General features: G+C 39.5%; 1 protein-coding gene across 4 annotated transcripts in view; it reads left to right on the plus strand.

Annotated features, from left to right (window-relative positions):
- Nucleotides 1-14,824, plus strand: part of dock3 (dedicator of cytokinesis 3) — a 190,085-nt gene that overhangs the window by 55,327 nt on the left and 119,934 nt on the right. For all 4 annotated transcript variants that reach the window (XM_072666454.1, XM_072666455.1, XM_072666456.1 and 1 more), the window contains exon 4: nucleotides 14,090-14,145. In XM_072666454.1, coding sequence (XP_072522555.1) covers nucleotides 14,090-14,145 — 56 coding nt within the window. The remainder of the gene's footprint in view (nucleotides 1-14,089; nucleotides 14,146-14,824) is intronic.

Raw genomic sequence — 14,824 nt, forward strand, 5'->3', positions numbered from 1 at the left:
CCTTGCAGGAGGACTTTTCCATCTCTGTTCCCACCTGGGCCCAGGTGTGCCACTCTGCACGCCACTTTACACATTCCTCCAGGTGGGAGCTCTGGGGCATGTTGTGGTGTTCTCAGCACGTGTGTGGTCAGTGCCATGTGGCAACACTTCAAAGCTCCATGCTGGAGGTGTCCGCCATCCCCCGCTACGTGCAGAGTAGCTGCTTACCGTGCCAGCCCATGCTAATCTGCACTAGAGGTGACTCAGGACTGGCACCTGGCCTATGATTAGCATGCCAAGTCACACACAGAGCAAAAGGGCCAGAGCTACAGTGTGAATGAGGTGGATCTCTCGCCATTCACCTGTGAGTAGAGGGAAATGCTATGCCTGGACATTGAGTTCAGATTATCTGGGTGTGCTGTTTCCTGTCCTCGTCCTTAAGGATTTCACAATCACCTTCAGGGTCATTTAAGAAGCAGTTAAAAGCTCTTTCAGTTAACCCTTTCAGAACATTTCAGTTATTTTGTGTTTGACAGTTCCACAGAGAGTTGTTTCTAAATTTGACCTCCATTACATTCACATTAAAGTAGGGACCTAGGTCATAAGCCAGGCCCATTTCACACTACACCTACAAGCCCTCTTGATTATCTCTGGTCAACCGGGATCATCTGGCCTGTAGTCACCTACTGTATTTACCTGCAAAGATAGTTTTGATTGCAGAAATTCATTTATTGTTTAGACGAGAGGTAACATAACCCAAAGTTGAGTTGTTTAATGTGTTTTTTATTATTGTACTGTAATATTATTGTAAGTAGGTCTGTCATGGTTATAGAACTGACTGTTTTCAATTATTTGTGTTGACTTTAGTTCAGATCAAGCAAAGTGAACGTGCATTTTTAAGTGCAAAGCTTTTTGCTTCTTAAAAATAGATCCACCATCAATGTCAGCTGGTCTCCCACCCTCTTGGAACATTAGAAAAATGCATGTTAAATAACCAAGTGTGCGGAGGTTGGGCTTAGTGATTTGCAAATGCAGCAGATTGTCATTTATCAGGATTAAATGGATTTTGTTGGACAGATCACTTGTTTTATTACTTGTTATTATGTGCTACAAGGAGTGTCTGTAAAAATATTTGTAAATAAAAAGATTATTTCAAGTTTATTCACACTTTAACGTCTTCACAAATAACAGGGTGATACCTGCAGTTTTTTGGAACATTGCTCATCAAATGTGCCACTGGTTTGTCTTCCCACAACAGCTTTTCAGGCTCTGAGGAAGTGTTTTGCGTCTATTATTAGGCAGGGTCACATGAAATGTTACATGAATTACAATAGATATCACATTTGATGCCAGGTTTGAAACACTGGACATTACTTATGAGTCTAAATTACTCTAATAATACTCTTATTATTTCTAATAAGAAGGATTGCACATGAATTACTGCCTCCCCATTACTGAAATATCGGTCATGCTTGTATGACAAATGCTTTACAGCCCAAACTAGGCTTGCCTGGTCCTGTTTTTTTGGCCAGCACTTGGCAGCCAGTCAGAGGATTAAATACAGCATCCTGCAAATCCATGCACGACACTGCTTGCTGCTCTTTTTCACGCCGTTTCATCTTTTTATTGAATATTTGTGTTTAGTGACTGGTGTTTGTCCTAAATTATCACCTTGTCATTTTCAAAATGATAGGAATATGACCACTTTTAGACTTTTGATTCAAAGTTTCAGCTTAACAGGAATAACTTGAAAACTGTTTGTATGAAAATTGAAGGAAAATTCATTCCAGAAACATTTAAATCATCTGGTTAAATGGTTAGTTTTCATGCTAAATACTTTAATGCACATAATCATATATCATACGATGACTAGTGCAAATAGATCGTAGCTCTTAATGCCGTGATTAGAGTGTGGACAGTAGGAAGGGGCTTCAGAGTGAGTTATTCTAATGGCAGTGCAAATTAGTAAAGGAGTGATGCACGTTTCTCCAGCACCATCACCATGATTGATTACTCGAGAGCTAGCCGCGAGCAGCAGCTTCAGATGAGTGCAGGAGAATACAGATGAGGGCAAAGCTATAGTTATTTTCTCACTTCTAGATCATTCTTCACACACTGACAACATCAAAACTCTATGCTTTTATGCCCTAATTCTAATGTAGTTTACCTTAATGATAAGAACCCTGCTTAGCACTCGATTGCTTAAGCACATGGCAGCCCAGAGAGAAATTCTTTGAAGTGATGCCACAGAAGAACAAATTTTCAGCAGATTATTTTGAAAGAACCGTTGATGTAAATGAGATGTGTGAAGAACCTACCCTGTGATGGCAGGGCGTCCTGTACAGAGGGGTTTCCTGCCTTGTGCCCAGTGACTCCAGACCCACCATGACACTAAACAAACTGAAAAATGGTTCATCGAGGGATGCCATAGAACTACTTTTGGCTCTGTGAACAACCATGTTGGTAATAGAGAGACGTGAGTGTGAATTAGTGTGCTATTAGTTGGTTTTATCAAGTGAAAGTTTTTTAGACCTTTAAAAGATATATATATATATATTGCTGCTTGATACAAAAGGAAAATTCCCACTGTTCTTATTTTCCCTGCCATATCTATCAGAGGCAGATATAATATATACCAGATATGTACTTGCCCAGTATTATTTATTTTACTCCAATTATTAAGGGCATTGTTAATGTTATGACATGTTGTATCTCTTATTTCTGTTTCTATTTTTAATACTGCAACATATTTAGCTGAAGAAAAAAAAAAAAGAAAAAAAAAAAAAATTATATATATATATATATATATATATATATATATATATATATATATATATATATATATATATATTGCAATTTTCAGTTTTTCCCAATATCATGCAGCCCTACTGTGAGGCCACAAGTTATCCTAGTTAACAAGACAGAAGCTGCTAAAATGCCAATGCATTAAGAAACTTTCCCACAAATTCTTCCCAGTACTGATTGGCACCATTTTTTTTACTAAATGTCACCATCCTACTCTTCTCCAGGCACAATGACAAGAAGTGACTTGTTAGGCCAGCCTAGCCGCCAGAAAAATAAGCAGCTCTAAGATTAACATGGATGCTATACAATAAGGTAAACAATAAAAGTCTTAATGATTGACAAGTGAGCAATGCAGACTGGCGGCAGTCTGAACAATGTGTCTGAATTATGCATAGACAGTTAATCTATTGACTGAAATGGCTGGCAAAAGGACGCGACACACTGGAACCACACTGATGAGTACGGTCCTCAAGCTTTCGTCTACAGCATAATCGTTTTTCCAAACGATACAGTTTGTTCTTGCAGACCTTGCAATTAGATCTCATTTTTGCCTCTTTTTTACAGTACCGGAAAGTAATAGAAAATAATGAGTGAAGTTTTTTTAATTATTCCGAGGCTTTGGCCAGGCAGCTACTGCCTGCATCATCCTGATATGAAGGACCTATGCTTTAAAGGAGCAATATCGATTGTATGTCAAACACGGAGGCCACAAGTTTGTTTTTCTTAAGTCTGAGTCACTCTACTTTACCAATGTTTACTGTACCAACTGTGTACCCTGTCACAGAACGGTAAACCACCACTGTAATGATGTGTGGCTCTGAAGTGAGAACTGTATATATCTCCAAATACCAGCACATAGCTGTGTGGAAATGAGGTGGACAGATGAGCAGCCATGTGTCACAGACCTTCTGTGATGGGAAGTGATGGGAAATGGAGAGATCATCAGAGAAGGAGATGGCTCACTGGTTTAAATATGAAAGGGAAATATGTTGTGCTGGTATAAATATGAGGTGTTGTAATGGTCAATGATAGGCGGTTGTGTTACAGGAAGTCCTGCCCTTCAATCTTATTGGTGAAGGCATAAGTAGGACAAAAGTGAGGCCTATCATATTTTTTGTCTTCCTGGTTTTGGAGACAGTTGTTATTTGAGCAAAAGTTATTTATTTTCCGCCATTTAGAGTCGACAGCTGTAGAGAGAAGCGAGTAGTGTGTAAGGGATGCAGATTTCTGGCCTTAGCGTTTCAGGAGGATCATCGCTGTAAAGATTTGATTGCATTCGGCAACAAGAGCTTTAGTGAGGTCAGTATGTTGGATGATGCACCACCCCACCTCATTCTTAACTACCCAACTCACCCTAAAAGAACTGGATGGAGCACCGTCCACCATTCCAGGGAACACAGTTCCACTGCTCCACAGCTCAGTGCTGGGGGGCTTTATACCTCTCTAACTCATGCCTGGTATTTGTCATGGTGCCAATTGGTTCGTGTTTATCTGCTCCAGAGAGTCCTATACTATTGGCAGCATTTCTCTAGATGGACTAGACAAGCTGTGTGTGTACATTTGCACGTCTGTGTCAGCAACTGGTGCAACTTAAAGTAACTGTATGCATTCATTAGAAAAAGTGTACACAAACATTTGGTCATATAGTGTAAATAATATTTTGTTTATTTATGTTATATGTGTTTCAAATTAGTAAGATGAATAAAATTGTTAGTTCTGCTCTGGTTTAAAATACCTGTCAAAATCGGAACATCTGTCTGATGCCTATAATTTCATTATTATTGATAGTCAGCAATTACCAATTTTGATATGATTCTGATATTATTGCACATCTCTACTATGTGTTCATTAAGTTCTCAGGCCACTCTCCAGGATCCAGCCTCCTCCTTTATTTCTAGTGAAGAAGAATGATGCACTCCACTCAGCCTATTTTAACATGAGCAGTGCACTGATTTGATTGATCACCCGTCTGCACGAAGTTTCACTTAAACAGAAACCAGAGTGCTCCGGCTGGAGCTGTGTTTTCTCTCTCTCTTTGCTAAAATCCAGGGCGTTTGTTTCTGCTGAGAGAGAGTTTCTATTCCAGTATCTGCAGCCAGGCCCCATCGGCCCAAGTCCCCAGAGATGAATTCCTGCCTATTAGAGCAGATCATTACTCTTTATGGCAGCGGAAACACAACCCGCTACCACACATGGAGAGGGATCAAGTGGAGGGGTGGTGGGGGGGGGAGAGGTAAGGAGAGGTAAGGAGAAAGCCTGACAAGCTGTTACTCACAGATAGCTCACCTTTTAATCAACACCAGCATGGGCTAAGGGTGTTTTTTAATGTCTCTCAGCTTTATAAAAATAGAATCACCAATCCAGTGCAGTAGTGATGTGATGTTCAGGTTGGTTTAACTGAGGGAGAGAGAGTTCCTAAGGGGTATATGGTTGTCTTGCCTTGTCTATTTTGTGTTTTTACAGCAGGGCTTTTGCAATACTGTTAACCTTATAACCTTTTACTGTTAATCTATACATCCTGTGAATGTACCTAATCAATAGAGACCAATAACCAGTAGCAGCCACTTCTACTTCACCTCAGCTGAATAATTGATTTGAATTGATTTGATCTGAAAGCACTATGTGCAGTAGGTCACCAGCAAAACTACCTTTTCCATGGATAATGCAGAATCTCAAAATGAGTCTTTGATTGCTCGAGTTTTGATTGCACAGCAGATTTGTGACAACGTATTCCTTGAAACAAATGAGCACATTAATAAGTAAAGGTGCTTCGAAAGGGTTCTTTGGGCAGTGCCAGAGAAGAACCACCAAAGAAGTCCACCAAAAAAAGTGTAAAGAATTGTTAAAGGTTCTTCACACTTACATCTGTTTATATAGAATTCAGATTCTATTCAAAACTTTTGTTAGACGTTTGTTTAGCGCTTTTCACAATAAATGTTGTCACAAGGCAGCTTTGCAAAGATCCAGGTCTGAGCCTCTTTTGAGCAAGCCACAGAAAAAGACCCTCAGATCAAGAGCAGAAAACCTTGAGAAGAACACCAGATAGCACAGAACCGAATAGAATAGAATAGAATAACTAGACGGATGGAGAACTAAGACTAATGTGAAAGCAAGCCATGAGTTATGATGATGTTACACAGGGAGGAGAACGTAAAGTTTGGAGTCCTGCCCAAGTGTTTTTACACTTGTCCGCACCCAGGACTGATTCCGGGCTCATTTTGGGAAGGGGCTCATTTTCACTGAACAGAAGAATTCCATTGTAAATGCGATTGGATTGTGCAGCTTCTAACTTCACTTTACTGTGCACATTTTTGCTAAATGGTAGAACCTAGACCCATTTGTTTATTGCTTCTGTTTATTTCCTTATTCCGGCTACAAAAACTTGAGCAGGGAAGAACAGCACTTTCTGGAGTCATGGCATTTCACTGTACAGGAACTGCTGCAAAGAAGGAGCTGGTAGGGGAAGTTTTTTAGGAAAGTCTAAGAAGTCACATAACAAAATGAACCAATCACGCAACCCAAAACTACAAAAGGCGCCAGGAGCTGGAAAAGGGTCTGGAAACAGCTTTCACACATGACCAAATGCACCGTGGTGACCAAGCATTCATAGAGTGAACCCTAGTTTCAGCATTTCACTATTTTCAGTAGTAATACTTTACGACTACATTCGTAATATGTGATAACAAGCTTATCACGATGCACTGTATCACAGTAACATCGTATTCCACATTGCTAATAGGTCCACTTTCTGCTTACCAAGTATTGTCAGGTATTGTAGCTACTAAATGACCAACTTTGGAGCTACAATTCTCTATACCTTCACCTTCTTAAAGTTCAGCATCTTCTAAAGCAGGCTGGCATGTAGGATGAAGAATATGGAACAGTAATTGTCTTTGCTTTATTGTTCCTCCTCCTATACGTGAGAACAAAAACAATTGTATGCAGGGACATCAACAGAAAGGCCTTTACAAGCGGTGTTTATGCGTTATCGAATAATTAAGCAAACAACTACTAGTTATTGTGCTTCCCACATAATGGAGAGAACAAAAGGCTGTCAGCGATGGTTCTGACATGCAGAGGCTGTTTCTCCTTCTCTCTCTCTCTTTCTCGCTCCCTCTCTTTCATTACATCTATGTGAAGTGGGATATTCTATTCTTACTTGGCTCAACGTTGACCTTTTCTGCTAAATGAGTATTAAGCCGCTTGCTGTAGAGGCAGCGGAGCAGCTTTCGTCTTTTCCTCCCCCAGTCCCTCAACAGTCTTAAACAGTCTGAGCATATCTTAGCTGGGAGCAGGACCATTAGTGTCAGGTCAGTGCACTCCACAGGCTCTAACACGGCCTACCTGGTTGTCCAAACTGGGGATGATTGGTACGTTGATACTAGGGGCATTCCAAATGCTGCTGAGTAATGGCCTATTTGGCCTGAGCATTGGTTAATAAGGTGGAATGCAGAGTTAGAATTAGAAGCCAACTTTAGCTGGTTTTGGCTGCTAACTGGTAAGATCACCGCACTAATCTGTTTTGTTTGGCTTACTGAAATAATGGCACAGATGAACTCTGTCTAGGGTAGCTGTCTAAAAAAAGACGAACCAGAGGTTCTATTAATAGAGGATACCAAATGGGACGGCACTCTTCTACAGCAAACCTAAGGATCGGCCTTAAAAGCATATACCCGACCCATTAAAAATTACTTTGATCGACCCCCAACCCTGAGTCACTAAATCGTGTTGGGACATCCTTACTTTCCATCATAGTTTAGCTTTTTTTTATTTTTTTTTTCAGCTGGCATGTGTGTCTGTCTCCTATAAATACTTTGTAAAGAAATTTGTTGATGAATAAAGTTACAACTACATAAAATAAAACATGCAAAATTGGCCTTACGTCCTAAGAGTTAATGACACATAGGCACAGCATCTGTTTGCAGAGGTACTCAACTCCCGGAGATCAGTTTTCCAGTGCAGGTTGCTGACTTTCCTGCTCTTATTAAACCCTGCACCTACCAAAACTGAACAGAGGAGACAAATCAGACCATATTTGAACAGGAAAATCATCAAGCTCCGCTAGACTGCATCCCTCCAGGACTGAAGTTGGGTACCCCTGCTGTAGTGCATCACTGACTTGAAGAAAACAACCATCCCTGGCATGCTCCCCGCGCTGCCGGCACCCCAGAGTGCAGGGAAATGGGATTGCTGCGGACAATTCTCCTCGCCTGGCCACGGAGACACCCGGGACTCGGAGAGACAGATGACACTGCGGTCCCATGACAGAATCTCCGCCGCTGTCCACAATCTTATCTCCCTCATGTCTCCCTCGTCGCCCACCCCTCCCTTTCACTCACTTATTTATTCCTGGGGATGGATTTAGCAGCTCTAGTAGCTTGTGCCGCGTGGTATTAGGTCTTACTGCGGGTAATTCGCACTAGGAGAAAGTGCCAGCTTCCTAGAGCCCAAGGAATGGAAAGCTGATCTAAAGTGCACTGCTGCAAATGTGAGCTCCATGACTTTGTGTGACCTAGAGCTGGTCTACCTTGGGCTGATTTATTGTTGCATCAGTTTAGCAGTTTATTATCTTATCTTGCACTTGGTGATTTGTTTTATAATTTTGCAGACGGTAATTCTTCCTACAAGCTTATCAGTATTACCTTGATTAGAAAATGAGCTGATAGATGAAAGTTTGCATGACTCTGGGTTTTATGCACTACATTTACATTACAATTACGGCATTTAGCTGACGCTCTTATCCAGAGCGACTTACAAGGTTACTCGTATTACAGAGGTGGGCAAATGCAGGATTCTTGCCCAAGGACTCACCCAGACCGGGAATCGAACCCTTGTTTCCCACAGGGTGTAATAGCTCACTGGCAGGTAGTGGTGTTTATTGTTGCGCCACACCAACCACACCAAGCACTAATATACAGTCATGTAAAAAAAAGACACCCCATGAATGTTGGGGTTCAAACTCTTTCCTCACAGAAAATTACACTTCTAGAAATTTCAGTTTATAAATGATGTTTAAAGACATTTCTTCTGTTGTATGTGTTTTGTTATGTGTTCAGCACATGATTGCATAATTCAATTTAAGATAATATAATACACTAATGTATATCCCATTATTCTATTTATGAAGTCTGGACCAATGCTAATCAAATGCTAATTAGGAATCTGTTACATAACGTGTTACATATATGCACTGTAAATAACTCATGACTGTGGTCTGACATAATTGTGTCCACATTATATAAAGGCCACATCCAATATGAGTAACTAGTATATTTCAGATGTAGAAGAAACTTACATAACTATAACTAACTGCATATGCATATATAACTCTACTCTAACTATATGTTTACATGTGCTCTCCGTAAGTAACTGTGAGAATCTTCTGCTTTCTGGCTTTCCTATCCAAACACTGGAACACAGCAGGGCCCTTAAAGAAGAAGGGATGGACGCAAGCAGCAGATATTGATTCAGTGATGTTCAGATTCCATCTAATAAATCCAGTCAGCAGACAATCATTCACTTCTCAAGGCGTCCAAACACTGTGGCTCTCAAAGTGGAAATGCCAAACGAAGTGTCGAGTGAGATTTAAGAGAGTGAGTAAATTAGGTCGCCTCAAATGAGAGCATCGAAAAGTGCCATCTATGATTCAAGAGGAGCTTTACATTTATGATGAGCCGAGGCTTCGGTGGTCGTCCGGGCTAAGAAGGCCGTATCTCAAAGTTGTGATGGCATAACACAGATGTGCAAGCTTGCAGGACGGATATTTATCCTCCCCTTCCATAGGCTCCATTCATTTGCAGGCCTTCCATTCCTTCTTCATCAATTGATTTGGTTAGCTGTGGAGGCTCCAGGGAGGACGTCCTGTCAGTGCCGCTCAGATCGTAATGCACGCAGGGACTGTGAGCATAAGGTTAAGGTAATTAGGAGGTGCCCAGGTGCAGGTTTTACCTCGAGGGGATGGCAATACGGAATTGGTTCACTGAGGACAAGTAGTTTTTCCCTTTCATTTGTTTGCAGCTTTTTTATTTTCTCGTAGTTTGGTAATTTTGTCTCAGGGAACGTCTGGGAATCATGCCATCACTGTTAGAATACTGTAGTATCAATTAACACTCACTTTGAAGGACAGCTAAACGTGTGTTACAAACCACACTGCATAACAACAGTCCTGGTGTCACTTAAAATAACACCCCGACTTTTTTGTTCTGCCTTGTTTTGCTGTAATACTGAAATGTAATTAGCAGAAGTGTAATGATTCTCAACATTTGGAATGTGCATAATCTGAAAGAAGTGCTATGCCTTTATATATAATATATAAAAGTCTTCCATACTTCCCTGTATAGCGCCCTAGCTATATTTAAGTTTACAGCAATAAAATATGATATACTGTGATGCCATTCCATACAACATATCTTGTATTGCTACGTAAATAAATCTTCAGTATGCTGTTAATGTGAAATGTGACATGTCATAATAACATGATATGACGTGTTCTATTGTAATTACTACATGTTGTATTTACAGTGAACATCTCGTAATTATGAGATATTCTGTCAGAAATATTTGCCATTTTACTACACAACTCAAAAAGAGAAAAATAAATTCTTTATTGTAACTAAGAGATTTTCTTTGTCATAATTATGACGTCTTTTTTACTATAAGTAAATTATTTCTTGTAATTGCATAACTCAAGATTACATGATTACAGTTACAATGTTATTGCTTACAACATAATAATATATAACAATGTAATTATGATTTTGATGTTCTGTCATAACTACACCATATATTGTTTTACAAGTGATTGCAACATAATGAGTATGTCAAATTAATGAGAGACTTTTTCATAATTACAAGCGGTTCTATGGCATGATGTATTTGTATCATTTTGTTTTGATAACATATGTACTCGTAATTACAATGACAACTTCTAATTACGTGATTTACAACGTTTTTACAACATTAATATCTCATTATAGTCGAGACGACCCACTGCTGTAAACATGAAGTTCTAGCAGACTAGCAGACAAGCTTTGACTCACCATCCTCTGAGATTAACTCAACTTTTACGAATGAGGATGTTCAGCATATCCACCAGGGAGGCTTCACACAGAGACACCCGATATTTACATTGTTCCTGCTGATTCATCTAGTCATCTTTCGTCGCCTTAAACACGTATACGTTCTTTTCTTGTTCTGTCCTATCACTCTAGTTAAGAACCAGTCCTCGCGATGATCTCCCGGCATACACACATACATACACACACATAATCACACATGTTACGAACCGAGGATTTTGAGCAGCAAGAGAGGCCTCCACATCTGCATTGCCCCTGGGCTGAATTCACCCATCTCCCATCATTTTACTCCCATGAAGAGAGGGATATTGTGTCTTAAATGGAATCTGGAAGAAGGTCAGCTAATGATAGCAGACATGAATGAGTTGTTGTGCATTTGACTGTATTTATTTTGCCTCACTTTATTATGAATTTTATAGATCAGACTGAATACTTATCTATAGGCCTGTTTGAGGTGCCATGTTCAGTGAAGACAAAAGGACTATGTTTGATAAATGTGTATTTTAGTGAAATATAATAACAAGATACTTTCTCAGTTCTAATGTCATTTCTCTAATAATAATGAGATACTTTTTCATAATTCTGAAATGTTCCATGTTATAATTATGACATGTTGTTTTTAGGATGTATCTCTTAATAACAAGATGCAATTTCTACAACATATCTCACAATACAGAGATACTTTTTTGTTATTCTGAAATGTTTTAATTATGACATAATATTTTTTTGGACATATCTCATAGATACTTTCTTATAATTGTGATGTACTTTTTACAGGATATAATAATTTTCATACATAATAGATTTTTTATTTGTTACAAGATGTTTTACAAGCTGTATGTTGTGATTATAACATAATGTGTCATTTTTAGGACATATCTGAACAACAAGATATTTGATTCATTTGCTTGGCAGCAATATGACTCCTTAGTATTGTTACATCACTACCTATGACATAATTGCATATTTAACGAGCAATGAGTCAGATATTAATTCATTAATGTGTTATGTTCAGCGTTCATCAAGACTTGGAAAAATTGGCGATTGGAGCTCCAACAGCACCAACAGAAATCACAGTGTTTCTGAGGGAGGACAGAGGAATGAAAGAGAGGAAAGTAGGATTAAGATATAAGAAGACAAGTGCAATGAATAAGGAATGCTGTCCTTAACACCTGAAGCCTTTAAGATTTTTTGGTAGTTGCAGTAAATCCAGGGGATTTTAATGGTGGTGATTGAGGGATAATAAAATGATGGTAGGATTAGCTAAACAAGTGCTATCACTGTACTAAATCCTGTTACTGGGCTTGGCAGTCATGGTTTTAAAATTCAGTTAGATCAGAGTAATCGAGGTAATCATTTGCCCAGAGTATCAAATGACAGAGAATAGTGGTTTTATGGTAAGGTGGAGGAAAAAGAAAGGATTGAAGATTGAGTGAACAAATGGGTAGATGGAAAGTATTAAAAATTTAATGTCTGTGGGATATAAAATAAGTATAAGGACAAGGCATTGAACCTCCACAACATATAGCCCACTGTGATTGTTTAGCAAATCTCTTCTTCCACACAGTGATGATTAACTTTAAAACATTGTTGTTGGTTTACCTGATCATTACCTCACCCAGTTGTCTTTGGCCCATGGCCCATAGCCAATGGCCCCAATTGAACAAATTCACATACTGCTGCATCCAGAATAAATAAGCTTTGTTCTTCTCACAAGATCTAGCTCACAAGATCTCACCTACTTTCTTCAAATTGAGAAATACTACTGTATTCATGTTTGCCTGCATCTGTTGTAATGGGATTTTGAGTTTTAAAACACTCTTACTGCTGAGGGAAATGCCTTATTAATGTGCTTAGGTGCCTAAAGGCTCTGCACAGTACTGCTGCTAGGCAGCCAGGTAGTGAATAATCTGCTATGCTCATTTGTCAGATCTGTATATGAAATTCCCCCAGGGATGGGGTGAATATTTGGTGCCCTTAATAGCTTAACCCCTTGAAATGCTGTTATCTAAACTCAGTAGTCATTACTTTAAACCTGGGGTAGGTAGTTCTACTGCTGGAGTGATACTGGATTTACAGGCCATTTTATGCCAGAAATACACCTACCTAGTTAAAATACCAAGCAGTGTCTGAAAAGTAAACACAGCCATGACAGATTCAGGTTAGAGACAAATCCTGGAGGCATTGGACTGCCATGCCATGGTCCAGAATACTTTACTCTAAAGACGAAACAACTAAGCATGAGATGAGCTTTTAAAGATGGATATTAAAGAGCGTTAGTTATGAAAAAATGCGAGTGCCTTCAAAAGTGCCTTCTTCCTTTCTTTAACAAAGAGGTTTTTCAGTGACGGCCTCATTAAAAGATGTCTTTCTGAGTCTGTCCTTTTACCAGAAAGTATGCTGTGGGTGAGGAAAGTAAAATTCATGTTTCTGAAGCCATATTAAACATGATGAATGTGTCAGGCGTTGCAGAAGGTCAGTGAAAGTAGTTGCCAGAAATGTCAGAGAAGAGCCTGTTTTGACATATTTTGTCGGTGACAGTTTATTGAGAAGAGTAATCATCATTTCTTGTTACATTTTTGGTTGGCTGTTTTTTCTATGATCAGAGGACATTTGTGTTTAGATTGTCATTGCTGAATGTACATTGTGCAGGAATTGTTTTCCATGCCACCCTTGACTTTGCTTTGATTGCTTTGAAGAAAAGACATTATGCGAGAATACGCATTTCTTGCTCCTGGGCTCCCCCTACAGTTCGCTAGGATTTGCTAGGATTTGCAGTGTAATTTACGCTTTGAACGGCCGTGCTTTTTCTGGAACTGTTGCGGTAGAGCAATATTACCAACTCTGACCCTTTTCCCTATGATTTGTTCTAGTTATATATCTCCTCCTTTTTACTTCTACAGAGCCAGTCCCAGTAACCAAAACACACCTGGTCTTTTCTTTCTAAATGAAATGGTCAAGTGCAATGTCCTCTTTTCCAGGCATTTCTAGATATGACTAGTGGAGAGATGTGAGAAATTAGTCAAGTCATGTACATTTTGCCACCAAAAGCTTCATGAGGCTGAGCTTAATCCATGTAGAGGGATGTGTGAGATACTCGTAGTGACATACCCACAGAATTTAGGTCTCTCTCTCACGCTCTTCAGGTCTCTTTCTCTCGCTAATGGTGGAACTATTTTAATGCTGTTATTTCTTAAACAGAAAAGTAACTCCCGTCTCTGTTCTCACAGGGGATCTTCCCGGCCAGCTATGTTTACCTGAGGAAGGCCGTGGTCACCAACAGAGGGTAAGTGCATTTATATAGAATTATTTGAAGCTGCTTTCTCAGTGGGGAATGAAGCGAGAGGCTAGAGAAAAGTGACAATGATGGAGAGATACCAAAGAAAGTCATTATGGGATTACCACTTTATTTATTCATTTATCTTTTTCTTATTACTGCCTCCGTCCACTCCTTTCTCCAGCCCTGGGCATCCCTTTATTTCTGATTGATTGGGGTGCAGTCTTTTTCACACTTGCACTTGTTTTCAGCTCCATCAAGATTTACCAGCTTCTGGCACTGGGCTTGATGTCGGGCGAGGTGCAGAATGAATTGGTGCAAAATTGATGGTGTATCAGTGCACAGGAGGCATGAATTCTGTACTGATAGTCAGAGGCGTAGGATAGGCGTGCAGGCAACATTTAGTGGGGATAATGCAGAAGCCTTGGTCTATACAGGCAGCATGGTCTACACAAAAATAGCCAAAGCGATGGTGATGATAGTAACCAGATTTCAGATTTCCTTCTATTTTACCATCAGCAGCCTATCTTTCAAAAACTCATATAGGTTCAGACACACATAGGTTTAGTGGTTGTTTTGGATACTCAGTAAAACAGCTATATTTATGTAGTTGTTTTTTCTCAAGTGAACAAATTGACACCAAACCATAATTCATTTGTTTACACTCAACCTCAGTTATATAGAAATA

The sequence above is a fragment of the Salminus brasiliensis genome, chromosome 21 (genome assembly GCF_030463535.1).
Source record: "Salminus brasiliensis chromosome 21, fSalBra1.hap2, whole genome shotgun sequence".
NCBI classification, from domain to species: Eukaryota; Metazoa; Chordata; class Actinopteri; order Characiformes; family Bryconidae; genus Salminus; species Salminus brasiliensis.